Source organism: Fusarium oxysporum, chromosome 8, assembly GCF_000149955.1.
Source record: "Fusarium oxysporum f. sp. lycopersici 4287 chromosome 8, whole genome shotgun sequence".
NCBI classification, from domain to species: domain Eukaryota; kingdom Fungi; phylum Ascomycota; class Sordariomycetes; order Hypocreales; family Nectriaceae; genus Fusarium; species Fusarium oxysporum.
Window position 1 is genome coordinate 596068 of NC_030993.1, and position 25501 is coordinate 621568.

A 25501-nucleotide genomic window follows, 5' to 3' on the forward strand; every position below is an offset into this window, starting at 1 on the left:
TCACGATAGTCTTTTTCTATTACTCAATATTGCAATCCTTAGTTGCTGTTAACCATTTGGGTTAGTCATCATATCCGTTTTGTCAAACACGACTTGTGTCGGAGTTTACGAATTCCTTTCCCAATTTGACCCTAGTGTCTTCACCGATCCCAACGCTAACACCCGATGCAGGAGCTTCCCCAGCCGAGGATCATATTGTAATTATGCCTCTCACAACCTGTCATTCTTTTCTGACTGCACCTTTATTTTCTGTGTCATGTATACATGACGTTACCTGTTCTGGTGGCCGCTTATGCATAAACGGTCACTAGGTCAGCTGCCGAATTCTTCATGTGTCAATCACTAACAGTGTCACCGCAGCACCGTTACTACTCAAGGATCGCCTCCGTTCCGTCAATCTGCCTCACTAAGCGCCATTTGCATTTCTATTCATCTTGCTTTTACTGTGTTTCGCTGCCCAGAAGAAAGCAATAGTTCAGGCACAATGCTCCCTCCTAACGCTACCAACTATGTTTCATCACTTCTCTCAGAGGCTCATGAACTCTCACAGCCATTACTTGATGGACTTTCAACCTCTCCTCTCACTATACCCGTGTCATTGGCGTCTGCACTAGGCCTCGGCTACTTGGCAAACAGGATTCTAGTCAGCAGGGCTCTGAATCATGGCACCAAAGCATACTTCGATTGGAATAAGGAGATTGTGTTGGTAACTGGTGGATCAGGCGGCATTGGAGGCGAGACTGTGCAGCAGTTGGCCAGCAAGGGTATTCGTGTAGTTGTTCTTGATGTACTTGCTCTAACTTACAAGGCTCGTGAGTTACCTCCCCTCTTGATAGCATGGAGAGGCACTTACTATTGACAGCATCGAACGTTTACTATTATAAATGTGACCTTACGAATTACGAGCAACTACAAGAGGTGGCTGGGAGAATTAGGCGGTAAGTAACATCGTATGAGCGCTTGTTTATATATGCTGACTTCACCTATTAGTGAGGTTGGCGACCCTACAATAGTTGTAGCGAATGCTGGTGTCTGTCGTGGAAAGCCTCTATTGAAAGCTACCAAACAGGATGTTGACCTGTTAGTTCACAATCATATCTAACCAAGGAAGTTGAACTAACTCGGTACCCAGTACAATTGGAGTCAACACTCTAGGTCTCATTTGGACCATCAAGACCTTTCTCCCCGCAATGGTATCCCGCAACCACGGCCATCTTCTCATCGTCGCCTCACAAACAGGATACTTGGCCACCGTAGGCATCACCGACTACGCAGCCAGCAAATCAGCAGCCATTGCTATTTACGAAGGGTTACATACCGAGATCAAGCACGTGCACAAAGCTACCGCGGTCCGACTTTCGTGTGTCTCACCGAGCCATGTACAAACCCAGATGTTTACGGGTGTCAAGTCTGTTCCCGGTATGTCGACTATGACGACCGAGTATCTGGCGGATAAGATCTGTGGTATTCTCATGAGTGGAAGGGGTCAGAACATTATTGTTCCGGCTGCAGCTGCAATGTCACCTTGGGTTCGTGTGTTGCCGGGTTGGGTCCGTGTTCTCCTGCAAGATGCGGCAGCTCCGGCATTTACCGACTTGAAGCCTCATGATCCTTTTAAAGAAGCCAAGTAGACAGGCATTACGTTCTATAAATAGCTCATTCTTCAATAAGAACTTATATAAAATATACTCTTTGAAGTCAAGAACGTGTTGTGCTGCAATTTACAGCTTGCTCATCTCCGATACAATACCTTTCATAGCCATCAGATACAGCTTGATGCCACCAGGATCACTGAAAGATAGAAAGGATCGATTCTATATCACGTACCTTATAGAAACTAGCTTCGACTTAGTGTAAGAGTGGCAGAAGTTCAATCCTATTACTATCAAATCCTTCGCTATGGCATGCCTTCCCCAGTACGTTCACCAAATCCCAGCCTGTTTTGGTGGAGTATTTCAACTAAGTCGTCCTTCATTGACCCTTGAGCTGTTCCAAAGCACTACGACACTGCTGAACCCCATTCCTATGCTAGACCAAACTCTGTGAGATGTTTTAGTCACCAATGCTCATGATCGACGTGGATATAACTTACGGAGAAGGCGGCGGTATCCAACCAACACCAAGTACACAGGCTACAGATAAAATATTGTAAACAACAGCCCAACAATGGTTTTGCGTCACAATACGTCTCATACGCCGTGCCAAGAGTATCACCAATGGAATGCGACTTAGTGGAGAAGCCTCGGATATCATCAGCGTGCCATCAGCACAGTCACTATCAATGGACTGCATTTCTGAGCTTGCGACACAGATACCGAACGACGCTGATGCAAAGCACAAAAGGTCGTTGTAGTTATCTCCAACGTAAATAGCCGGTCCGCGTTGAAGAAAGCGGGCTAAAATGCAAGACTTTTCTTCTGGAAGGGCATTGGCAAATATCATGTCCGAATCAATGCCTAATTCGCGAGCAACAGAGATAGCTGAAGCTGCATTATCGCCCGTGATCATTCCGATAGTTAGACCCAGATCCTTGAGCTGACTTATAACTTTCTGAGCATCGGAACGGACTGTGTCTTCGAGTGCAAAAACGGCAGCCTGCTTTCCATCCATGGCTAGTACAACAGTCGTTGTAACTCCAGTTCTCATCTTCACGGGAGTTTGACTGAGATCAACGGAAACTCCTGGGCTCTCGATATATGTACGGCTTCCAATTGCCAACTTCCAAGTGGTGGATCCAGACCCGGGCTGAGTGGCTGTCACAACAGCTTGAGCGCCGCGACCAAGTTCGTACTTAATTCCTGATACCAAAATGGTACTTAAATACCCAGGCTTCTGTCCCAGCTTTGAATAACTTTCTTGAAAGAGAGCTTGGGCAACTGGGTGGGTGATCCCAGCTTCAACCTCGTGGACAGCCCTCCACAATATTTCTTGCTTCTCCAGTGTCTCCCACTCCTTAGAGAAGCTCGCATGTATAACTTTCAGGTCTCCATGTGTGAGAGTGCCCGTCTTGTCGAAGAAAATGGTTTGAGCAGACGCGGCGCTTCGTAGTCTTGCATAAGTAGTCAATAACCGGACTCCAAACTTTGATGCTTCCACTAATCAAACTCCTACGTCAGCTGCATTCCTTTCAATTCTCTCGGGGTCACATACCTGTCGCCAGTAATTTACAAGTTGGAATACTCAAACTCAGTGAACACGGGCAAGCGGCTAGTAGCAACGCTGAAGCTCGACCCAGCCCATCTATCCAGCAGGTCTCGTTCGCTAATACAGGATACACGGTCAGTAGCGTTATTGCAAGTAGGATAACAGCACTTGAGAACCATGAAGTAGCACGATGAAGCTGGGGTTCTGAGTTGGCCAGCTCCGCCGTCACGACGGACGTCAGTAGTTCACCCAGGCGAGTAGAACCCCCACAAGCTGTTGTCCTACAGACGAGCGATCCTTGTTGCACCTGACCCCCCGCATATACAGCATCATTACGCTTAACGGTCCTAGGCTCCAAGGAGCCGTTGATCCAAGTCTCCAAGATAAGCGCTGACGCTGTACTCTCGACCACTCCATCGCAAGGTATGTGCTCTCCCTGTCTTACAATAACGCTGTCGCAAGGAGACAGCAAGCCGATAGGAATAGATGCATGTTCATCTGTTTTGTTGCAAACCATAGCCATAGCAGGTACCAGACTTGAGAGCGGGGATGCGAAGACCCGATCTCGCTGGGAGAGAATGGTCTTGAGTAAACGGCCACCAAGAACACTCGTAGACAGAATTGGAATGATCTCCAGGGACTTTAAATCCATGCGATAAGATCTATTTATGCCAGTCTGTAGAGAATCAGCCACAGCTTGTATAAGAGCCAACATAATGCCCAGTGATGCAAGAGTTGCCATATTTGGTCTTTGCCCATGCCACGCCGAGCGAAGTGCCTCAAAATGAAGTTTAGATCCAGCTAATAGGCTCATTCCAACAGCGATATATGCAATTAAGTTTATGTAACTGTTTTGAGTCGTCCATAGGCCGATGATGCTGCGCGATGCGAAGAAAAGGACTGAAGCCGCAGTCGCCACGAGAAAGTCCCGTTGGCATGAGTTAACATGATGTTGCTGGGAGTTTGTGGGCTCTTGTATCATAGACAATAGACTAGCCCAGCTCTGGGAGTCAGAGGAAGGTAACGAGTGTGCGTCATAGCCTGCAGAGCGAATTGCATCAATGATCTCCCCTTCTGTCACAAGGTGATTGTTGAATTCTACTTGGGCCCGAAGTAGTCCGAGTGAAACAGTAGCCTTCAAGACCCCGGGGATGGTCTTAATGATGCCTTGAACATCGGATACACAGGACGCGCAAGTAAGGCCATCTAGACTTAGAATTCTGACCTGAGCACCTTTGACTGGTTTTGGTCGTTGGGTAGGGGCATGGTCAACATAACTTTGGCGTGGATAAAGTGCACAAAGTTTCTCATGGATATTGAGAAAGTGGAAGACGATATACGCTCCAACAGCACAAGCCATGTTCCCGAAATTGGATGATTGACTAATAATATGTCACGAAACCTCAAAGCCAAACCAATAATAAAGAACAATGCGCGTATAATACACGATTTCGAGCCCATTCCCATTTAGTTTAGCCGTGGTTTGGTGCGGCCCACTAATGCTTGCTTGCATTAGGCTGACAATGATATTCCTGACAATGATATTTCTGACAACGCCTTTTCTGACACGTATTCTTCTGACTAGATCAAGCCACATCGCGTCACCAGCAGTAAACCGTCGCCGATGGCGCAAGATCTCGTTGCGTAACAGCTAAAGCAAGCCACGTGTCAGTGCACAACCTGCAATCTCCGTGATCATCACTTACCTGTCGAGCAGTCCAACTTTGGATATTTCCGCGCAAAGTCTTTACTCAATTTCCACTCACAAAAGTCATCGAGCCCCAGAAACTTGGCTATGTCGTTCGCCTGACTCTCCTCCACAGGATTGTCATCTGGACTCGGCGCCACGGCGTTTATTTGACGATCTAGTTCTTGAAAGATAGCCTCTTCGACTATATCGTGCTCAGAAGAGTACCATTCACCGACCTCAGGGCCGATCTGGAATAGTGTCCATGATGGGTCTGTGAAATAACTTCTCGGAGGGTTCTTTTGGTTCTGACGTCTTCGCAGGACTTGGTTTTCGAAGATATCGAGAATATTGACTGCGACGCTGTGGTTAGCAGGTTCTATGACTGAGTGTAAGACAAGGTCTCTGAGGAGCTCGTCAAAGTCGGTGGATTCCGCGTCGAGGACGAGCTGATCTCTGATTTCAGGCCAGTTAAACAAGTCGATGCCCCAGAAATGCGTGGGGTTTTTGGATTGGAGTGGTGTTGGCCGGAATGGAAGCGGAACAGAATTCTTTGAGTCGATTCCAAGACGCCAACTAATGACTCTTTCGATGTATTTAGCCCCGTTCTAGTTATCGTTAGCTTTGAAGTCATTGGTAGCGATTCAGTACTGCTCTTACCACTCCATAGGCATAAGACTCTAGCCCCACGCATCGCATGGAGAAGCGCACAGCAGTCTTGACTATCTTGTCGACCATCTCGGCATTATTACCGGAGTCGTGCAGGTTATCAAGATGACGGCGACAAGCTCCAAGGAGTCTAGAGCCAAAGATAGACATTGACGTGATACTGAGCTGATTTGGGACAAACAAAAGCGATCTTGGTGATAGAGACGATATGGCAGGATCTATGAAGGTATCCCCAGGCTGCATTGTGCTTGAGGTTAATGCTTCGTGTTCTTGGCCTGCCATGGATAGATCTAAAAGAAACGACGCGTCCTTGAATATATCTGTCTGGGGGTTGGTTTGCTCCTGGATGTCCTGAAAAGTCTGATTGTTGATCGAGGGATCAAGAGCAGATGGTGTTTCGTGATTGGCTAATTCCGTGCTTGGTGCAGGTTGCTGTGTTTCTGGGTTTTCAGCGTCTCGCCTTCGAAATATAGAGTCGAAAACCTCATCATCTAATGCCCGTGTTAATAATACCCCTGCGAGGGACAGGTACAAAGTGATACTCACCCGCAGCGGCGTTGGCAGCTTGACCGAAACTGAGTAACTTCTTGCGCAACCGCAGCAAAGCATCTTCCAGCTTCCGGTTCTCAGCTATCAACTTAAGATGCGCATCAAGAAGAACAGAGTAACGATCTTGAGGATCTGAGCCGGTGGCTACCTTTTGCAGTAGGTCAATCGTCTCCTCCAGGTTACGGATGTAGGTGATGTTTTTCTCGCGAAGACACTGTTGCGAAATGCGATTTTGCGCTCTCTTGCGCTCGGATGGATCAAGTGCGTTGGCAGCCTTTCTTTTAGTTGGAGGCATGACTTGGGGTAACGGAATGAAGTGGTGATAAATCCCTGATAAGGTTGTTTTGTGGGGGCAGAGTTGGTCTTTATGGTTGCATCCAAGACAAGGGTTACGGGCTTTCGGGGCACCACGATCCCCGAGTTCCCCGGATTCCCCCTCAGTAGCCTCGAACTAACCTCAGATCTTCCCCACAATCACGCGACGCTTTTCTCCTCGGTTATTCTCAGTATTTTTTATCACAAGGATGATAAACTTCTTCACAAGTTAACATATCTCGCTTTACTCTCCTTGGCCTTAGTAAGTCATAAAGTCGGTTTAACACAATATAACTATTTATTCTCTTCACCATAAAGATAAGTATGATTGAAGGGCACGATCAAGCAAATGTCTGCAGGACCTCGTCTCTATGCTTCTCAAGATAGTCCGAGAATTTGGTTAGGCGGATCGGGTATTTCTCCAACTCCTTGAAGTCAACCTGATACCCAATTTCGTTCGCCCACAATTCGGCATAGATCTTGGGGTTTCTCAACGCAAGGTCTCTCGCTTCTTGCTCACCGTGGAACTCGATCCCAATGTCAACTCCGCTAACTCGGCTCAACTCCTGCACAATCTGCGCTGGTATAAGCGACTCGACGCCCAAGTCTATCTCATGCTTGTTGAACGCCAGAGGTTCAGTGATTGCTGCCGCCGCAAACTTGCCAACGTCATTAGGATCGACCACTGTCATCGCAGTCTCGGGCTTGTATGCCGACAGGAAAACCCGCCTCTGACCCAATTCGGGAAACATGAAAGATGCCGTCGGCTGGTGATAGTTGTTCATGAGAAAGGCCGGTCGTAGAATTGTCCAGTGTTTGATGCCAGATTCTCTCACCATTGACTCGATGTGGGCTTTGTTCAGCCAGTACCACGCCATGGGGTGGTCAGGCCCCCAGTTTGGAAACTGTTCATGCTTTCCTGTCATAGTGACACTGGAATAGACTATGCTTGTGACAGTTCCAGATTCAATAGCAGCGTCGATGATATTCTTTGCGTGAGCTACCTCCAGGTTGGTGTCGCGTAACGCCGGCGATACGTTAAGAAACACGGCAGTAGCTCCTTTGACCGCAGCCTTGAGTGAGGATATGTCATCGAAATTGCCGGGGAACAGGTGCGCTCCGAGGCGCTGGAGCTTCATGGCGGACTTGGATGATGGGTCTCGAACAAGTGCGTGGACTTTGACGCCGGCATTGAGAAGTTCACGAGCAGTAGCACCGCCCTGGGTGCCAGTTGCTCCAGTGACAAATGCAATCGTCTGAGACATGGTCTTGAAGTGAAAGGTAAACGTATTTGGGGCAAAGGAAGTGGTGAAGCGATGAGTGAGCTAAGCTCCAAGTGATGATTTTGGGATTTTCTCAAGAGGTATTCTGGAAGGAGGATTGGCATAGTTTAAGTAGTTGGCCACGACAGACTTTTACCACGAATTGTACCCGCATAGCCGAAAGAAGAATACACCTCGATGATGTGGATATTGGCCGGGGTCTCTGGGGACGATTAGCAACATTACGGTATCCACGTAGACATACGAACCATCTACCCTGTAATGGTCTGAATTGTAGGTAGAAAAGACTATTTTTCCCAACTATCACGTTGAATGGCACGCTGTGGACTTGCGGATACTTTTGAGGAGGACTTGGCTATTCCGTATTTAGTAACCAGCTCGACAGGATATCGAGGCTAGTCCAGGTTTAGTATAGAGGATTACAAAGCATGGGAGACTCCGGATACAGAGTACGGGGCATCACATAATTACGACGCTACCCAAGACATCAACCCGAAATCATGCTGTTTCACAAATGACAGCGTGAGCAACATGGTCTATTGCGGTAAGCCCAGCAGAGCGTGCTCGGAGTGTCGAATCAAGAGGAGAAAGGTATATCCCAGTCGTCCTATCCTTAGGGATCTTAGCGTGTTAACAGATTTGGGGCTAAGTGCGACTTGTCGAGGCCTGCATGTCGTCAATGCCGCAGGGCCGGTTCCAGATGCGATGGATATCGAGGGGAGGAGTCTGTTACCTTCCGAGATCAAACTACCGAGACTTTAGACAAGATGTCATTCTTTTCCAATCCAAGTCTACTTCCTGTTTCGTCCAATGACAAGCAGGGAGTCTCTGTACGGCCTAAAGTCCACCAGTCTAAAGATCGACCCAACCACTACCCTTGGTTCAGACTTGCAGTTACGCCAGAAGACCAAGCTTTACATTTCTTTTTCCATCATTATGTTGTGCCCGAGTCTGGACGGTCCCCCACTCATCCCGACTGCCACGGCATCATCTACAAACGAGCAACAGGACCCGGGTACTTGGCCGATCTCATCAATGCTGTCGGACTAGCCGGTCTAGCGTACATGAGGAGTAAGCCCACTCTCATCTCTGTAGCGAGCCAGGCGTTATCTCGCGCGCTTCACGGCATATGTGCCGCACTCATGGACCCCAGTGAAGCATCATCCGACCAGATGCTAGTCGCTGTAATGCTTCTGGCGTGGTATGAAGTAAGCCTTCCTTTCCATGAAACATAACTTCAGCATGATAATAACCCGAAACAGACCTCCACTTTTGGCTCCAACGCGAACTTGAGCTCATGGAGTAGACACGTCGATGGGGCCTTGTCATTAATACAGCTCCGAGGAGGAGGCCAGTTACGCAACAGGATCGGTCGAAGTATTTTTCTTCATTTACGCACTGAGATCGTAAAAGACCCTCAGAAGTCTAATATGAGCTTAATTTCTGACTTTGAATAGCTCATCGACTGCCTCCAGCGAGGGCTGCGGGTACCAAAGGTCTTGACAGACTTTATGGCCGAGGCTCGCAGTAATGAAACAGAACAAGAAGCGCCTGCTGCTCGGTTAGCAGACATTATTGTCAACGTCTGCGCCGTTGTAGCCTTAGCTAAGGAAGAGATTACGGACGAGATGAATTTGTCTTCGTATGTTTCAGCACTCTTGTCGATTGATACAGATCTCAAGGAATGGGCCCAAAACCTCCCAGTTGAATATGAGTACAAGTCTCGAACTCATCCAAGCGCTCGGGAAGAAGCAGAGGTTTTTATGGGACGATATGATATATATTCCAGTGTGGAGATCGCCAACACATGGAATTTACAACGCTGTGCGCGTATTATTCTCCGCCAGGCACTCGTTGAAGCAATATCGAATCGCTTGCCCATCTCGTCTTCGCTGTCGATCCTATCTTCTTTCCCTGTATCATACACAGACCTACTCCTCAGTTCAGAAACTATTATACAAGAGAGCTCCAGTGATATATGCGACAGTGTCCCATATATCTTGCATATTGACGTGGCAGGCAAGTCGAGCGACCTACGAGCCGCTCATGTTGTACATCTATTATGGCCACTTTATATCACAGGAACAACACATACTGCCACTGATGCTTTGCGGCATTGGGTTATATCAACGATGGAAGATATTAAGGATGCTACAGGGATTCAAAAGGCAAAGCTCATAGCGTTGTCTCTACAGCAGCGGTGCTCCGAGGCGGTGACATTTACGTGCATAGGTTAAGATGCCAAAGCAACACCACGAACCAAACGGATCGTAATATCTGAGTTCGATCATAGAACAAGTTTCGGTAAAATGGACATGTCAACTATAGATCTCGGTGGGCAACCTGAGACAGAAAGAACAGGCTTCAAAATTAGGGTTAAAAGAGGGTAAAATTCTTGATCTAGTAGTATAAACAATCCACTTAAATGTCCCAACTAAGACCCCGTGTTTTATAGGTTTCCTTCTAGCCCTAGATCTTGCCTGTAATTACATTTCTCTGACGGTGACTGTTTTTCTTGGTTTAGAAGGACAATTTTTCTTTGGTGTATAAACTGTGATTAGAATAGTATATTGTAGTTCGGAAGGCGACATTCTGATTTCATATGACGTGAACCACGGTACAACAATAAAGCTATTCAGCTGCTAGCATCACAATGATCTTGTCATAACGTTCATTGACACTTAACTTCAATTTTAATTAATAAAACATGGGGCGTATGAATGTGATTGTATTTTTAGGGGGAAACGTCGTGCAACAATCCACTCCTACCTGAATCCGCATCCCTCAAGGCATTCCACCCATAGGCGTGACCAACTTCAAACATGCCCATTGATGCGGTGATAGGTCCACAGGACAGTTCGATGCAGGTCCCAAGTCTATGAAGCCTTGGAGTTGTGTGGAGGTTGTGCAGGTAGAATAAGGCCAACACCAGAGGATGTTTGCAAAAAGCTTACTCTGGAAAATATTCAAATCTATGTTTATATTCGTGCAAATATGATAAGCGACCATGCTTAACTCCGCAGCTAGATAGTAGCGAAATACGATTCCTAAATATCATAAGCTTCGACTAACAAACAGTGCATCAAACTTATATTCTTACCATGTTGGTAGCCTGCATTGTTCCAAATACATTTTTTCTGGGACTTTTTGACTTTGATTATAGACAAGAGGCATATCTTGAAAGACTTCATTGGCTACGGACCCCTACAGTATGTTCTATGATGCATGCTTTCATGTTTAGTTTGGCTTTCAGCTAAAAGTTACGAGGTATCTTACAAACAGCTATATTATTGGGATGACAGAATCACCAAATCCTATTTCACTAGCACCCGGCTCACTTGATTATTATCTCATCTAGCTTGCCCTGCTCTCTACCTCTACGAAACATTGCTCTAACCAGACTCAGTTGCACATCGCTACCCCTGTGATCTCTAGAGATCCAGCTCCAACCCTTCTGAACCGTGGAATATCTCCACTAGTACGTGAATTTGTCTCTGCCATCGTTAAAATCAAGTAGTATGGACCACGAACATTGTAGATTAGATCATTCGACTTCTCTACCCAATTAAGCGGTACAGCAACCAACTCAGATAATTGTTGGCATAGCCCATTAAAAAGACTTGTGGGCAAGCCGTATTTCGGGGGATCCCATCGCACCTTGATGCATAAACGTGAATCTTGCTCAAGAAAAAACATTCTATTTCTGTCGTCCACGGTGCACGGATGTATTATATTGGCGGACAGGTAGATCCAACCACTAGTCACTTTGCCAAATGGACTTTCATCGTTTCCAAATTGACCTTTGCGTCTCTCAGAATTGCGAGATTTTCTGATTCATCGTGGTAGTGGTAATGAACTGGGTGATTCACAGAAGCCCAGGACCAACTTAGCGCCTAATAGGTACTAGGGTCCTTTCGCTTCAATTCGTGATCTAGGGCAAGCCAGAAGAAGTCGCAGAAGAGATTGTGCTTCCACAATCATGTAAGATACTCGCTGGCTGGCCCCTGCTGGGCAAACTCGAGAGACACTCTGGCAGCTAAGCCACCCAAGGCTGGGAGCTTATCGCTGTCCATGGTTATGTATCTTTGTGTATATCTTGCAACCATAAAGTTCCAATCAACCCTGATTTGTCTTTCGTCTTGTTCTCGTCCCTCTCTCTTTGGTACATTAAACGGTTGCGGGTGGCTTACAGGTTCAGTGTGCCCCTCCTGTGCCTCAAAGCACGATTCGCATCCAAAGTACATCTGTGCTTGAGCGAAGTGTAGCGTGCGAGGGGAGAGATAGCGTTCCTGAAATGCCAAGCAGCGTGTCGATAGTGGATCTTCGTCAAGGTCGATTATTCGATGCGGTGCCCCTACGTGGCTATTCGGCATTGGAAAGCCTGAAACGTTTACAGGAGTATCGCCCCCCAGAAAAGTGATATCGGTATAGAATGATTCTGACTTGGGGTGCATAAAGCCTTAAGAACTGTTCTTGGACTTGGTAGCAGCGATGGTAAGATATGTGTTTCTATATACGTCGCACATTCGAGCGGACCCGCGGACCCAGTCATCATTGGAATCTTGAATAATACAAAGACTGTCAATCCACAGATAGGGGAGGTTCAGTTTGTGGGTCACCCAAATTGCATTCTGAAAAGTTCTTGGAAACGTTTCGATTGATATTCCGCTATACAGCTGCTGAGCTGTACTGGTGTTCAGTGTGAGAGGCTGGACCGACCCCCAGCAATGACTAAGAGCAGCGTAGTTTGTATTTACAGGTACAGAGTTGCAAAAGGTGACTGTTTTTGTCGCTTCGTCGGATTTTAGTAACCCTTGTTGGTAATAGATTGGACACTTGTTAATGTTCATAGTGGGATGTACATTCTAACAACCATTGTTGCATAAATTTGAGGCCATCTTTCGATTGTGGTGTAGACGGGATCTTACGTCTCTTAAGGACACTCGATAGAGGACTTTCTGTGATCTTTCGTCAGTCAATGAAGACGTAAATGCCAGGTCACTGATCATGCTCACCTTGATCAACAGCAAAGCCAATCGCTCCAAGGAGTGCATGTATAGTAAACTCTTCCTCTCTATAAGCCACAACTTGCACCCCTTGCCCACTTTTCTGGCCAGATAATGCAAGCTTGCATAACGCTACATCTGATGAGTAAGGGCATGTCTGTTCAAACCGTTCAAGCTTGCTCAAAGTGGGTGTTATCGTATGATAAATGACTCTACACAGATCGCATGTTGAGGAGCTTTCCTGCAGCTCCAGTAATCCCTTATAATACGGGACAAGATGTGCTCCGGGAGTTTGGCTCAAGAAATCGCGTGACATGTAGGTGAACATGTTTTGGTATTTGACAGGATATATCAGCTATGTCTTTCCGAGTAATGTGCTCGGCTGACTTACGCGCCCTCCAGATCATTAGGTAAGGCTTTTAGCTCATCTCGAATGTCTTCTAGGGTATTCGTCTGCTCCAGATTATTCAGAAAAATTCGGACATATAAAAACATTCCTAATTTAATCCAAGCTATTAATGCCACTAGCCTTCTTGATTTTAACTGGCATGATAGGGCTTATCATTCGACTTGTCCAATATTGGCGAGACAGACTGGAAGAGCTTTTTTTTTTTTTTTTTGCTGCTAAATCGAAATTTTGATTTGGCATTCATACTCGTACATTTCATCGAGTCCATCAACAATGATGTATGTACGCCCAGCTGTCGTGAGAAACGACTTAAGCAATCCCAATACATAAATCGTGTTTCCTTGAAGCTCTCGCTCCTTTGAATCAGTAAATGATTCATGCAATTCGACGAATACCTCAACAAAACACTGGGAGCTACAGATGTAGGTATGGCCAAGCGAGAAGGATGGCGCAACGACGGCTATATGATGGGAGCCGGAAACCCAGCAATTCCTATGGTTCCGATGGCGATGCCTCCGTCAGCTTACCATGCTCAGAGACAAGCAGCTGCTATGAACTATGATCGTGATGATGATAGCGATTCTAAGACGGACAGTGATGAGGAATCTAATGACGATGTGAAACAGGCTAGGAAGGGGAAGAGTGGAGCTGCGCAGAAAGAGGGTTCTGCGACGACTGGTGAAACTCCAGGCGATACATATGGATGAGTTTCGTGAGTATATGATTTGGAAAAAGATGAAGTTGCAGCTTAAGTAATATATATGTATCTGCATAACAGCGATAACTATATCTATAGTAAGAATAATTATTATTTTATCTAGCAATTAGAATGCGATTAGTAAGTGGGGATTATACTGACCTGAATACAAGTGATACACCTGAATACAAGTGATACACCTGAAACTAATGCATGCACGACTGTTTTGGGCAACGTGCGGCTCTGAAACTCCACTTGGCGAAATGGCCAAAGTCCCCATAAGAAACAATCCCACGACTCAGCACCAGAACCGTTTCATTTCACCAGCCTCATTCTAGACGATAAGGCCGTGCTAGTCAGCATTGAATCTATTAGCCTATTATGCGCTCGGGAGCTATTAGTCAATCGCTGCCAACCGCGGCCTGTGAATTGAGCCTCGCGGCGGGTCTTGAGTCAGCCTTAGTCTGGTTTCTGATCTGAGGCCGCGACACGTGTTGCATGATCTTCATCCTGGCACGTGCACACAATGTTGGCGAGGATAACTATTGGCTCTGGCGTTGGGAGACCACTTATTCTGTATAACTAAAGGCCCCATTTACTATTTAGGTCATATGTGCGAAGGTCCCTGAGGAGGGGACCTGGGGAGGGGACCTGGGGAGGGGACCTGGGGAGGGGATTATAAATATACCTCACCGACTAGATTACCTCGGAACTTGCTTTTTATTATCTAGTATTCATTAACTTCAATTCTTCAAGTAGCGAAAATGGGTGACGTAAAGATCGAGTTCAAGGTATGTATGCTTGCATCATGTCTTGGATAACCTCCTCTAACACCAACAGACTTTCCAAAATGTCATTAACAACGAATTAACTCCCACAGCCGAGACCCGCCGTGCAATCTGTTCAAGCACAGAAGAGCCTCTCTGGGAATCGCCCGTCTCAACCCAGGAAGATGTCGACCGTGCTGTGAGCGCTGCCAAGGCCGCCTATCCTGCTTGGCGCAAGCTGTCGCAGGATGAGCGTGCTGCTTATCTTACCAAGTTTGCCGATGCTGTTGAGGCGCATCAGAAGGAGTTCACCGAGCTCCTCTGTCGTGAAGCGGGAAAGCCACCTCAGGCTGCTGGGGTTGAGATGTTTTTTGTGATGCAGAATCTTAGAACGGTTCCTACCATGAGGCTAAAGGAGGAGAAGCCTGAGGACAACGATGACCGAACTGCTATTGTGCGATACGTCCCTCTTGGCGTCGGTGTTGGTATTGTTCCATGGAACTTCCCTATGGTTCTCGGCATTGGCAAGGCTATTCCTGCTATGATGGCCGGTAATACATTCATCTGGAAGCCCTCCCCATACTCGCCTTATACAGCACTAAAGCTTGCTGAGATTGGAGCCAAGGTCCTCCCTCCAGGTGTTTTCCAGGCTCTCAGTGGCGGCGATAACCTTGGACCTATGCTAACTGCCCATCCTCACGTGGCCAAGGTCAGCTTTACTGGCTCTACTGAGGTTGGTAAGAAGATTATGGCTTCTTGCGCTGCTACTTTGAAGCGTGTTACGCTGGAGCTTGGTGGTAACGATGCTGCTATTGTCTTGGAAGATGTTGATATTCCTACAGTGGCTGCTAAGGTATGATGTTTTTCTTTTTATGAGCTTGCTATTATTGCTGACATATTCGTGTTTTAGGTTGCAACGTATGCCTACCTCCACACAGGACAGATCTGCATGGCAATCAAGCGTATCTATGTGCATGAGAGCATCTACGACGAGTTCCTTGCCGCCGTCACTGGCTTCCTAGATGCCGTCAAGACCGGCGACTACACTGACGCCGAGGCATTTTTCGGACCTATCCAAAACAAGATGCAGTTCGAGAAACTACAGAAGCTGTACGAGGAAGTCGATAAGCAAGGATGGAAGCGTGCCTACGGCAGTGCACCCGAAAAGCGAGAGAAGGGTTACTTCATCCACCCCGTCCTCATCGACAACCCACCCGAGGACTCTCTCATCGTCCAGACCGAGCCTTTCGGACCTATTGTTCCTATTATGAAGTGGTCGTCTGAGGAGGAGGTTATCAGGCGTGCTAACGGCACAGATCTGGGTCTTGGTGCTTCTGTTTGGGGCAAGGATGTTGCTCGCGCTCAGCGCATTGCTGAGGAGCTGGAGGCTGGAAGCATCTGGGTTAATACACATTTCGAACTTGGAGCTAATGTGCCTTTTGGTGGACATAAGCAGAGTGGTCTTGGAATGGACTGGGGTGAGGTTGGACTTAAGGGTTGGTGTAATCCTCAGGCTTACTGGGTGAAGCACTCTTGAGCGTAAAGATAAATATTATGAGTTGAGTTATACCTAGCTAAGAGGTTATATGAGTTGAAATATCCCCATTTATTCCAACATTCGAATCGACTGGTGGGTGTTTCTAAGAAGATATGTTCTAAGTAGTAATGCCTGCTTTTGTCTTGTGAAGGTGTGGTCAGGCCAGGGTCAATTGAGAGGTATAATCAGAATCACGTGCTAGGACTCTGGAATCATTGCTGGCGAATGACAGTCTCCTACTTCTGAATGAATGCACCTAAGGATAACATCTGAGTATTGACATTGAAGTCACGAATTGGAAACCCAAACTAAATCCTTTAATCTAGTCAAGTTGCTACCCAGGTAGCAACTGAGCCCAGGAGGCGCCTACTAAATCAGCCTCGTAGGGCTGACTTCACTGGTGGGGTTAGGCAACCTCGAACATGGAAATAATCTTCAACAAACCACGCATTTCGTAACAACCTCGATTTTATCCATGCAGGCCTCTGAATTCAGCTTGGCCCTCTCTTCCAAACACAACCATGTCTAGCTCAAAGAAATCAAGTCGAGGAACCTCCGTAGCGAGCGATTTCAGCCAAGCCCTCCAAGAAACCCCCGCATTTGAACCAATGCGATACACAGCAAACTACGTAAGGATGGCACAGGTAACTCGATCCTTGTCCAAGAACAAAAAGCATCTTCTCACATTTTATCAGCTCGAACTCAGTGCCTCTGAGTTTCAGGATCTCATGGCTGGGCTTAAAGAGGCAGGGAGACTCTTGCCTGAGAATTTTGATCCAGACAAGGAACCGTGGCCACCGGAGGCAGAAGAGGTGAATCAAAGGATGGAGGAAATGTTGAAAATTTATGATAATCTTGCTGGGTGCTTCAAACAGTTTGTGCAAAGTGCACAGGCTGCGGGTGCGGGTATGGGTGTCAAGCGCCAGCAGTAATGGTGTAGGAAATATGGCTAGGTTACTGGCGTTAATAAATGAAGATAGTTGTTAGGTTTTCTTGAAATTATATTATTAAATATCTGATTTGAGCCACAGAGTTGCAACAACTCGTTACTAATAACAGACCCTAGAACTTTCGTCTGGACTCTTATAACGCCCTCTCCGTTTTCTCTTCTCTAGAAAACTGACAAAGCCAATGGGAATGAAGTCTCGCATCTCCGGCAAAATTACGCATCCTGCAAAGATTGTCCTCATTGCTACGTTCCAACGACTGAATGTTGTATGAATACCATGGCCGCAACGGTCCCGTTAGTGGAGAGCTGCAACACTTCTTTTAGTGGATCAATTATCAGAACGAATCCAAGAGGTCAAGCACCATGCCAAAAATAACATGGAGATAAATTAATCAATATTAGCGAGTAAATTAATTACTGAACACTATCTTACTGAAAAGGTTCCGGTGCGTGTCCTCTTGACCTCTTCAACTTCTCAAGAGAGCTGGAGCCTGGAGGTCAGTCATTGGCGGAATTGTGGCTTACCCCTGCACCGCCACATTAACCACCGACGTCAAGGCACCAGCCTCATCCAAGCTCTCACCTCCAAACTGTCCTCAAGACCGCCTCTCCCAAAAACACCCTACAACCACCTCACCCTCAACCCCCCTTCTCTCCGCAACACCATCACAATGTCAAACTACTACTCATCGCAACAACCACAATACCCCGCCGCCGCCGGCCCCAACGCCGCGCAGAACCTGCAATTCTTCCCCTCCCAGTACACGAACCCGGGATCGTCAACACCCCAGCAAGCAGCAGCCGCTGGCTACGGATACGGCAACCAGGGCGGCTATGGCGTCGGAGCTCCAGCGCAGAACTTTGCGTCTCCCGCGTTTGGTGCCCAGGGTGTCAGTGGGAGGATGGGTGAGCAGGGCGGGTTGAGGACTGGTTGGGTTGCGGCTTTCTCGTCGGAAGGGTATGATGGTGAACCGCCTTTGCTGGAGGAGCTGGGCGTTAACTTTGGACATATTCAAGCAAAGGTATGTTATTTTCCCCAAATTAATTGGGTGGTGACGCTGATTTGTTGTAGACGCTCGCTGTGCTGAACCCCTTCCGGCGTATCGACTCGCACATCATGGACGACTCCGACCTCGCGGGCCCCCTCATCTTCTTCCTCCTCTTCGGCTTCATCCTCCTCTTCTCAGGCCAAGTCCACTTCGGCTACATCTACGGCCTCGCGGCCCTCGGCTCCATATCCCTCCACCTCATCCTCTCTCTCATGTCGCCCTCCGACGCCAGCGAACCCCAAGTCAACAGCTACCCCCAATACAGCAGCGATCCATCCGCGCCTCAGCAACAGCACGACGGTCAGCAGGGCGGCCACTTCTCCGCGACGCTGACGTACCCCCGCAGCGCGAGCGTGCTGGGATATTGCCTGCTACCGCTCGTCGCGACGAGCTTGTTCGGCATCGTGATGAGGATGGATACACCTGTTGGCATTGTCGCGACCACGGCGGCTATTCTCTGGTGTACTTATAGCGCGAGCGGGATGTTTTGCGCGGTGGGACAGATGAAGCGCATGCGAGGGCTTGTTGCGTATCCCCTTGCGCTGTTCTATGTTGGATTCGGCATCATGGGTATTTTCAGCAGCCGAGGAAGTGGAACGTTTTCCAATGCTGCTGCTAAGCTCAACGCATAAAGCAAGTAACGACACGTTGCAGAAATGGTTCTGACACGATGGGAGTTTTCTGCGCGCGGAAACTCGACGCTGTACATGATAACGCCCTCGCGGCGAAGATATGATGGAGGGATGGTAGGCGTTCAGATGGGGAGACGCAAGTTACACAAACTGGGACATGCTCCCTTGTATTAGAATAATTATTTTTGTATGTCACGATTAAAAAGAAGCAGGGACAGAAGGTTCAGGTTAGCGTTGAGACTCTTAAAAAAGCAACTTTCAGATATGCAAAGACATCGTGACCATCTATATACCACAAACCAGCATGCAAAGGCATCAAAATAGAATGCATCCTCCTTGATCATGAAAAACGTTGTTTTTTTAAACCGCACTCAGAATCCGCCCATCCGATTCATCATGCATCCGCCGACGTTAAAGTACAAATATTGGAAAGCTGCCCTCAGCAGCGTAATTAAGAATAGGGCTGATATGGAAAATCCCAGATTCCTCCGTCAATTCATTCCTCGTGTCAAGGTCTAAGCGCCGTTGGTCTTAACGCCGTTTGTGGGAGCATCATCAGCGATGCCGAAGAGCACAGAGTATTGACCGCCTGCGCCTGCACCGATGATCTTCTTGCCACGGATGGCGGTATTGTCGATCAGAGTGGGAGTGTGGATGTCGTCGATTGTGCCTTGGCCGGTTTGGTAGTTGCTGGAGAAGCCCCATGAGTAGACCTTGCCGTCGGAGGCGATGGCGAAGTTGTTGTCGGTGCCGGCGGCGACGGCGACGATGTCTTTGGCGTCTGTAAATGTTGGTTAGCGGGTGGATCAGAGTGAGGGGTTATGAGTGTGACTTACCAGGCTGGATAGTAGGCTTGAAGAGAATACGAGCGTTGCCTCGCTCGTCGTAGATGGTGTTGTCCTCAGACAACTTGTCGAACTCGAAGCCGACTTGGTAACCATCGACACGACCCCAGGTCAAGAGATCACCCTTGTCGGAGCAAGCAAGGGAGTGGTGCTCGCCACCATCAATCTCAGTAATGTTGTAATCATCGAGGTATGTAAGCTTAGCAGGTCGAAGGATAACAGCATCATCCTCGCCAGCATTCGACTCAACACCAATCTCGCCAAAGTTGTTAAGACCCCAGCCATAAACCTGACCGCTCTTGTCAATGGCAAAGCTGTGATAAGAACCGCAAGCAATCTTGGCAATCTTGCCGCGAGGCAGACCAACACCCTGGGGAATGAGGGAGGACATCTTGTTGCGCTCGATGATACGGCGGCCGAGCTGGTTCTGTTGACCGCAGCCCCAAGCAACAACGTTGCCCTTGTGGTCGAGAGCGAGAATGTGGTTGGAACCGGCAGCGAGGGCCTTGATGTTCTTGAGATCGCGGATCATGAGGGGAGTGGACTGGACCTTGATGGTCTCTGAGAAGCCGAGGATGCCGTCGCTGGATCGGAAGGTTCCCCAGCCGTAGACTCGACCATCTTCTGTGAGGGCGAAACTGGCGCTGTCACTCGCGACAACCTGGACAAACTTAGTGCCAGGAGCAAAATGCTCGTCGGAAACAGCTGTCGGTGTGCTTTCCATGGGGTTAATACCAGTATCGTCCTCATCCTCCGAGTCAGAGTCTTCTGACTTGTCCATGTCGCGAAGACCACCATCCCAGTTTGTATCTCTACCAAGCGCGCCTTGATCGTTGACACCCCATGTCAAGATCTTGTTATCGTGCGTCAACGCGACAGCGTGCATGCCACCGCAAGAAATCTGGACAACGCCGACGTTGACGGCGGAGAGGTTATCGTTGAGTCGGGGACGCTTGACGTCGATTGGCTTCTTGTTGTTGACGCGCTTGCTTCCAAGACCAAGCTCGCCGGATGAACCCTCGCCAAAGACGTAGACATCGAGGATCTGAGTGGGCGCGTCGTTGAGCTTCTTTCCGATCGCAGGAAACTCGGACTTCTTCTTGGGCTCGGCCTTGATTCCAGCAGGACGACCGGGTTTCTTAGCAGCAGGCTTCTCCTCCGCCTCTTCGGTCTTTGCTCGTGTCGTTGTCTTGGCCTTTGTAGCAGCGGCTTTGGTCTTTGGGGCGGGCTTGACAGCGGGCTTTACGACGCGTTCTGTGGTCTTGGACTTCTTTGTCTTGCGATCTTCCTCCTGCTCTGGCTCAGACTCTTCCTCGGGAGCCTTGCGCTTCTTCGTGGCGCCATTCGTGGCAGCAGGCTCAGCCTTCTTGGCAGCAGCTTTTGTAGTCTTGGTCTCCTTCTTAGCAGCGGCAGCTGTGGTGGCCTTCTTGGGCGCTGCGGTCTTGGTGGCAGCAGCTGCTTTGGCTCGTGGCGCCATCGCGTAGGATTTGTGACCTGATGATTTGTTGTGTGTGTGTATGTGTGACGCGCGACAGTTGCTTTTTGCTCAAATAAGAAGCTTGATTGACGAGATCAAAAAGTGCAAAACTTGATGAAGTGATGGTATTGATGATAAGATCAAGCTTGGGAAGAGCGCGACAATAAAGAAAGTGGGTGGATTTTCTACCCTTTGATGAACAATAGGGAAAAAAAAAGCTGATCTGACCGCGCTGGGGCAGTGATCATTTGCGGGCTGAACAGGGGGTGAAGCCTGGATTGGGTGTCACCGCCCGGAAGCTGTCAGCCAGTTCCAATTGCGCTAGTGGTTTTTCTGCCGGACAAATTTCCCAGTTACGAGCAAGAGGAGCAGAGCTTTCCAAGGCGGTGAATCGAGAGCTTTGCAATTGTTCATCTTATCTGCCGATACGCGATTCACCGCTGGCATATTGATGAAATGAACGTCCCATCGTTTGAGCACAGACGCTGCAATGACAGTTCAATTATACGTCCCAACCTTATTGTCGTCTGATGTTGGAAATGGCACAATTGACATCTGACAAAGAACCTTGGTTTGGACTGCGCGTTCTCAGAGTGAACAATTGAGCATCCTCTCGACGCGTTTGCTTAGCGGCCAAAACATCCCGTTTCGTCTGGCTTGCGAACATGTTGTAGTACAGACCCTCAGAAGTTCTGTTTGTATCACACAATTACACGTTTCTCTTCGTAGGTTGAATGTCATGAATATTGTTCATTTCTGTATCCGTATCTCAGGTATCTATCGCCTCGCCATCGAACCAGTACCGTAACCGTTCCCCAACGCCATTCAAATGCAGTATTGTCTTTTCTACCCCATTAAGCCATATTCATCGTCGTCGTTGTAGCAAATTTATTTCTTGGTAGTAAAGTCGATCTCGTTGGCAGGGTTAAAGCCACCATCAGCAGCCTTCTCGCAAGTGCAGCCACCTAAAACCCCACAATTAGCAACAGTCGTCACAGAAACACAAACGCCACATACCAGCAGGACGAGATCCGCAAGCGCAAGTTGAACCAGTTGGTGTAACGTTCTCGGTAGCGGCGCGGTCGCATGTGCATTCACCGGCGGGACGAGCGCGGCATGAGCATCGAGGACCGTTGACGGTGTTTTCGGAGGCGGCTTTGGAGCATGTGCATTGGAGAGCGGACTTTTGACCGCATGAGCATGTGGCCTTTTGAGCTGTGATGATTGTTAGAAGGGTTGTGAATGGGGAGAAGGGGATGATGTCACGTACCACAGGCGCACTCGACGTTGTCGCCAGAGCGGCAGCAGGTAGCGGGAGTGTTGACGACCATTTTGACGGTTTGAAGTGTTGTTGAGTTATTGGGGAGAGTGGTAGAATGTGTGTTTATGTGGGAAAAAAGTGATTGGATTGTGAATGCTTGTTTGAGATACTGGATCTTGCAAGCGGCTCTTGGTCTTATTTGTACTTAATGGCTTTCAAAGAACTTGACCCACTTCAACTAAAGCTTCACAGCTGCGGACCTGAGAGCTGGTAATCGCATTCGCTATGATTGGTTGATAGCAGCTGACTCAGAAGAAAGGACCAATGAGCGATTGCTTATTCTTTTTTTGCTTAATTATCGCCTCCCAGAACATGCCATGCTGATACAGACCATGTCATGCGTCTGTCAGCTAACGAGCTAGACCGACTAAACGAGCCTCAGCATTTTCGCTATGTCCGTCATTGGTTCTTCACCTTGGTCTTGTATTGTGAGCAATGACACCGTACTCAGTAATATTTCTCAATTACAGAACTATCTCTCGCCGAATGCAATTGCCGATCCTAAGATAACCTCTTAACAATGAATATTTATAAAACACTACCTATGACTGAAACTTGTATCAGCCATGATCGTTCACCGATCAAGGCCTGGTCCAACACCGTCACACCGCGTCGCTTCCGCCCTTGATCTACTCAGCTCCGGGTCGGCTGTCTCCGGTCAGTTGTCGCTTGATTGAGGTCCCCTGCCAGCTACTTTTCCCAAAACAGAGAACTGATGAAAGAAAATAAACGCCTTGTGGAAATGGCTTATCAAATGAGCTATGTACCCTGCAAGAAAAGCAATATGATCTGTAAGATGGTTTGCAGCCAACCAGACTCTGACAAGCCTTAGCCACCCCGGTGTTGGTGGTAGATTCCTTAATAAGCATTCCAACTACAACTCTCATCTTGACACTCAAGTTACGCTCGACCAATGCTGAGCCACTTCACTAGGCAATAAAGCCATAAGTATTAATTAAGTTGAATTAAGTATTCTACTACTAGTATCAGTTGAATATTAAAGTTATATAAATAATACAGGGTTATTATAAAAGCCTAATTCAAGTAATATCTATAGGGTATGTCGCATTGACTTCCGCCAGTCGCTGTCTCTCTGCGTCATTAATAGAACTTGATTTTTACCGATTAGTCATCGATCAACGGTCCTATAGTTTAGTGGTAATGACGTCGGATTTTGATACTCCTCAAAAGCCTTCCGAAGACCCCGGTTCGAACCCGGGTAGGACCTCATTTTTGTCATGTCCGCATCTGGAGATAAAATACTTCCTTCCCCATCTCCTAAGTGGTTATGAATGTTTGTTTTTTTGCAATTTCTTTCTCGGATATTTCAACTCTCCGCAACTCGTCGGCTGTAAATGGGAGTTGTCTAATGTATGGACCCCGTAGCCGATGTCGGTCGGTCAAGACTGATCACTACCGTTCTCGTGACGTCGCACGGAAATGATAATGTCTGGGTCACTTCAATGATGATACGAATGGACACACGTTGCAGTGTTACACTGCGTTTGCCGTCTTTGTGCTTTGTCTACATTGAACGTCTTTGTCTTGGGTTCGAGTCAACTGTCTCCTGGTTGGATTACTTTTGTGGAGACATTTGATGTTAGCCAACCTCCACTTGTTCTTGTCCATCAACGTACCACTGTTCCCCCGTCTCTTCACATTTTCACATCTGAAGAAAATGTCAGTCCCTGGCTCATCTGAGACTAATGAGTCTACGATTGTGGTCATTGGGTATGCTTTCATTACTAAGCCCTCCCTAAATCCCCTGCTAACACTAACGTCCCAGTGCTGGCATCATCGGTCTCACCAGCGCCCTCGAGATCCAACAACTAACCGCCGACTCACCATCAACTTCAGTCCTCCTCGTCGCAAAAGAATGGCCAACTTCAATCCCCGGCGCACCAACAACTCACTCTGCAGACTATGCTTCCATGTGGGCTGGCGCTCACATTCGACCCATCCCCGCCTCAACGCCACAGTTGCGTCGTGAAGCCAAGTGGGTGAAACACACTGTCGCTGAGCTTCAAAATCATCAACAGACTGAACCTTGGGTTGGGATCAGACGTCTTCCGGGGATTGAGTATCTTGAGGACCCTTCGCCTGAATATTTGAAGCAAGATGCGCAGAGCTTTGCAAACGAGACTGGACTGCCGGGATATCGAAAGTATGAAGCGCATGAGCTACCTGAGGGTGTAAAATTGGGATTTGAGTATGAGACGTATTGTATCCATGCGCCGTTGTATACTGCTAGCTTGCTGCGCAAGTTTATTGTACAGGGTGGAAAGACACTGCAGAGGGATCTGAAGAGTGAATGGGAGGCTTTCATCCTGGCACCTAGTGTCAAGCTAGTCGTGAATGCGAGTGGAATGGGTTTTGGAGATAAGAAGTGCTTCCCCATCAGAGGTACGACAAGTCTTTCTTACCAGAAGAGATGATAACTAACAAGGACCAGGTCAAACAGTGCTGACCAACCTTACCGCCGCCGACAAAACAATCACAACTCAAAAGAAAGACGGCACATGGAGCTTTATAATTCCTCGTTCCTTCAATGGAGGAACAGTCATTGGCGGTACCAAAGAAGTGGGAAACTGGCAGCTCGAACCATCACAAGAAACACAGAGTCAGCTACTGAAAGCTGCTCAGCCAATCATACCACAGGCATGCGACAAGAAACAGACACCCGAGACGATAAAAGTTATCAAAGATGTCGTTGGACGAAGGCCAGCTCGCGAGGGTGGCATGAGAGTCGAAACTGAAGCTAGGGATACTACATGGGGCGTCAAGCATGCCATTCATGCTTATGGGGCTGGAGGACGAGGATTCGAACTGTCTTGGGGTGTTGCGAGTGAAGTGGCTGAACTTGCGAGCGAGATATTGGAATCGCAATCTAGTGTTAGACCGAAACTGTAGAATCTGGGGATCTTGGTGGGAGTTTGTGTGATTCGGGATAGTGATGGGAATGATTTGGCTTCCTATGCCGAGCTTCGGCCAATGTTACTGACTGACCGATCGTGCATTATGATAGTCTTCGCATTACCTCACGAAAATGGGGGAATTACTTGGCAGATCGCTTCTAAAACCAACACCATGTCAAGTGCGCCCTTAAGCAGGCGGGGGTCTTGATCCTTCGCCGTGCAATAAATATCTCTTCACTCAGTAAATGTC

General features: G+C 47.9%; 12 protein-coding genes and 1 non-coding gene across 15 annotated transcripts; 8 read left to right on the top strand and 5 right to left on the bottom strand.

The window, feature by feature from the left end:
• The first annotated feature begins 213 nt into the window (after nt 1-213).
• Nucleotides 214-1656, top strand: FOXG_02853 (uncharacterized protein). Its single transcript, XM_018380322.1, has 4 exons — nt 214-812; nt 863-938; nt 991-1080; nt 1133-1656. Exons 1-4 carry the CDS (start codon nt 485-487, stop codon nt 1629-1631), a joined length of 993 nt encoding a protein of 330 aa, XP_018236563.1. The 5' UTR covers nt 214-484; the 3' UTR covers nt 1632-1656.
• Nucleotides 1657-1897: 241 nt separating this feature from the next.
• FOXG_02854 (uncharacterized protein) lies at nt 1898-6344 on the bottom strand (the record flags this gene model as incomplete). Its single annotated transcript, XM_018380323.1, has 8 exons — nt 1898-1937; nt 2093-2132; nt 2196-3095; nt 3151-3820; nt 4046-4383; nt 4851-5280; nt 5492-5991; nt 6047-6344. The coding sequence occupies 8 exons, from the start codon at nt 6342-6344 to the stop codon at nt 1898-1900; spliced, it is 3216 nt and encodes a 1071-aa protein (XP_018236564.1).
• Nucleotides 6345-6642: 298 nt separating this feature from the next.
• Nucleotides 6643-7961, bottom strand: FOXG_02855 (uncharacterized protein). The gene is made up of 2 exons (XM_018380324.1): nt 7896-7961; nt 6643-7847 (listed from the first exon to the last, which is right to left on the bottom strand). The coding sequence occupies exon 2, from the start codon at nt 7627-7629 to the stop codon at nt 6706-6708; it is 924 nt and encodes a 307-aa protein (XP_018236565.1). The 5' UTR covers nt 7630-7847; nt 7896-7961; the 3' UTR covers nt 6643-6705.
• A 171-nt stretch (nt 7962-8132) lies between these two features.
• Nucleotides 8133-10085, top strand: FOXG_02856 (uncharacterized protein). 2 transcript variants are annotated; one of them, XM_018380325.1, is made up of 4 exons: nt 8133-8238; nt 8298-8855; nt 8910-9053; nt 9105-10085. In XM_018380325.1, exons 1-4 carry the CDS (start codon nt 8179-8181, stop codon nt 9882-9884), a joined length of 1542 nt encoding a protein of 513 aa, XP_018236566.1. In that variant the 5' UTR covers nt 8133-8178; the 3' UTR covers nt 9885-10085. The 2 variants fall into 2 exon arrangements, with proteins under 2 accessions (XP_018236566.1, XP_018236567.1); XM_018380326.1 differs by lacking the exon at nt 8133-8238 and having other exon boundaries at nt 8272-8855.
• A 1539-nt stretch (nt 10086-11624) lies between these two features.
• Nucleotides 11625-11720, bottom strand: FOXG_02857 (uncharacterized protein; the record flags this gene model as incomplete). The annotated part of the gene is made up of 1 exon (XM_018380327.1): nt 11625-11720. One exon carries the CDS (start codon nt 11718-11720, stop codon nt 11625-11627), a length of 96 nt encoding a protein of 31 aa, XP_018236568.1.
• Nucleotides 11721-13439: 1719 nt separating this feature from the next.
• FOXG_18420 (uncharacterized protein) lies at nt 13440-13769 on the top strand (the record flags this gene model as incomplete). Its single annotated transcript, XM_018398494.1, has 1 exon — nt 13440-13769. One exon carries the CDS (start codon nt 13440-13442, stop codon nt 13767-13769), a length of 330 nt encoding a protein of 109 aa, XP_018236569.1.
• Nucleotides 13770-14356: 587 nt separating this feature from the next.
• On the top strand, nt 14357-16189 carry FOXG_02858 (NAD-dependent aldehyde dehydrogenase). Its single transcript, XM_018380328.1, has 3 exons — nt 14357-14550; nt 14600-15379; nt 15437-16189. The coding sequence occupies exons 1-3, from the start codon at nt 14524-14526 to the stop codon at nt 16061-16063; spliced, it is 1434 nt and encodes a 477-aa protein (XP_018236570.1). The 5' UTR covers nt 14357-14523; the 3' UTR covers nt 16064-16189.
• A 231-nt stretch (nt 16190-16420) lies between these two features.
• Nucleotides 16421-17139, top strand: FOXG_02859 (uncharacterized protein). Its single transcript, XM_018380329.1, has 2 exons — nt 16421-16707; nt 16759-17139. The coding sequence occupies exons 1-2, from the start codon at nt 16585-16587 to the stop codon at nt 16993-16995; spliced, it is 360 nt and encodes a 119-aa protein (XP_018236571.1). The 5' UTR covers nt 16421-16584; the 3' UTR covers nt 16996-17139.
• A 471-nt stretch (nt 17140-17610) lies between these two features.
• On the top strand, nt 17611-19263 carry FOXG_02860 (uncharacterized protein). The gene is made up of 2 exons (XM_018380330.1): nt 17611-18034; nt 18085-19263. The coding sequence occupies exons 1-2, from the start codon at nt 17684-17686 to the stop codon at nt 18691-18693; spliced, it is 960 nt and encodes a 319-aa protein (XP_018236572.1). The 5' UTR covers nt 17611-17683; the 3' UTR covers nt 18694-19263.
• FOXG_02861 (uncharacterized protein) lies at nt 18493-21486 on the bottom strand. The gene is made up of 2 exons (XM_018380331.1): nt 19530-21486; nt 18493-19474 (listed from the first exon to the last, which is right to left on the bottom strand). Exons 1-2 carry the CDS (start codon nt 21013-21015, stop codon nt 19209-19211), a joined length of 1752 nt encoding a protein of 583 aa, XP_018236573.1. The 5' UTR covers nt 21016-21486; the 3' UTR covers nt 18493-19208.
• A 42-nt stretch (nt 21487-21528) lies between these two features.
• Nucleotides 21529-22521, bottom strand: FOXG_02862 (uncharacterized protein). Of its 2 annotated transcripts, XM_018380332.1 has the most exons (3): nt 22286-22521; nt 22033-22230; nt 21529-21980 (listed from the first exon to the last, which is right to left on the bottom strand). In XM_018380332.1, exons 1-3 carry the CDS (start codon nt 22344-22346, stop codon nt 21904-21906), a joined length of 336 nt encoding a protein of 111 aa, XP_018236574.1. In that variant the 5' UTR covers nt 22347-22521; the 3' UTR covers nt 21529-21903. The 2 variants fall into 2 exon arrangements, with proteins under 2 accessions (XP_018236574.1, XP_018236575.1); XM_018380333.1 differs by having other exon boundaries at nt 21546-22230; nt 22286-22469.
• Nucleotides 22522-23477: 956 nt separating this feature from the next.
• Nucleotides 23478-23564, top strand: FOXG_18421. The gene has a single exon. It is a non-coding gene; the product is annotated as a tRNA-Gln (tRNA).
• Nucleotides 23565-23933: 369 nt separating this feature from the next.
• FOXG_02863 (uncharacterized protein) lies at nt 23934-25499 on the top strand (the record flags this gene model as incomplete). Its single annotated transcript, XM_018380334.1, has 3 exons — nt 23934-24067; nt 24123-24739; nt 24789-25499. 3 exons carry the CDS (start codon nt 23934-23936, stop codon nt 25244-25246), a joined length of 1209 nt encoding a protein of 402 aa, XP_018236576.1. The 3' UTR covers nt 25247-25499.
• Nucleotides 25500-25501: the final 2 nt, after the last annotated feature.

Coding starts and splice junctions, on each gene's coding strand:
- FOXG_02853 (XM_018380322.1), top strand. CDS start 485: ATGCTCCCTCCTAACGCTACCAACTATGTTTCATCACTTCTCTCAGAG. Junction 939..990: donor GTGGCTGGGAGAATTAGGCG/GTAAGTAACATC, acceptor TTCACCTATTAG/TGAGGTTGGCGACCCTACAA. Junction 1,081..1,132: donor ACCAAACAGGATGTTGACCT/GTTAGTTCACAA, acceptor CTCGGTACCCAG/TACAATTGGAGTCAACACTC.
- FOXG_02855 (XM_018380324.1), bottom strand. CDS start 7,629: ATGTCTCAGACGATTGCATTTGTCACTGGAGCAACTGGCACCCAGGGC.
- FOXG_02856 (XM_018380325.1), top strand. CDS start 8,179: ATGGTCTATTGCGGTAAGCCCAGCAGAGCGTGCTCGGAGTGTCGAATC. Junction 8,856..8,909: donor TGCTTCTGGCGTGGTATGAA/GTAAGCCTTCCT, acceptor AACCCGAAACAG/ACCTCCACTTTTGGCTCCAA. Junction 9,054..9,104: donor TTCATTTACGCACTGAGATC/GTAAAAGACCCT, acceptor GACTTTGAATAG/CTCATCGACTGCCTCCAGCG.
- FOXG_02858 (XM_018380328.1), top strand. CDS start 14,524: ATGGGTGACGTAAAGATCGAGTTCAAG. Junction 14,551..14,599: donor ACGTAAAGATCGAGTTCAAG/GTATGTATGCTT, acceptor TAACACCAACAG/ACTTTCCAAAATGTCATTAA. Junction 15,380..15,436: donor TTCCTACAGTGGCTGCTAAG/GTATGATGTTTT, acceptor TTCGTGTTTTAG/GTTGCAACGTATGCCTACCT.
- FOXG_02859 (XM_018380329.1), top strand. CDS start 16,585: ATGTCTAGCTCAAAGAAATCAAGTCGAGGAACCTCCGTAGCGAGCGAT. Junction 16,708..16,758: donor ACTACGTAAGGATGGCACAG/GTAACTCGATCC, acceptor ACATTTTATCAG/CTCGAACTCAGTGCCTCTGA.
- FOXG_02860 (XM_018380330.1), top strand. CDS start 17,684: ATGTCAAACTACTACTCATCGCAACAACCACAATACCCCGCCGCCGCC. Junction 18,035..18,084: donor TTGGACATATTCAAGCAAAG/GTATGTTATTTT, acceptor GATTTGTTGTAG/ACGCTCGCTGTGCTGAACCC.
- FOXG_02861 (XM_018380331.1), bottom strand. CDS start 21,015: ATGGCGCCACGAGCCAAAGCAGCTGCTGCCACCAAGACCGCAGCGCCC. Junction 19,475..19,529: donor CAAGCCTACTATCCAGCCTG/GTAAGTCACACT, acceptor CAACATTTACAG/ACGCCAAAGACATCGTCGCC.
- FOXG_02862 (XM_018380332.1), bottom strand. CDS start 22,346: ATGGTCGTCAACACTCCCGCTACCTGCTGCCGCTCTGGCGACAACGTC. Junction 22,231..22,285: donor CAACGTCGAGTGCGCCTGTG/GTACGTGACATC, acceptor CAATCATCACAG/CTCAAAAGGCCACATGCTCA. Junction 21,981..22,032: donor TTGCGGATCTCGTCCTGCTG/GTATGTGGCGTT, acceptor GTGGGGTTTTAG/GTGGCTGCACTTGCGAGAAG.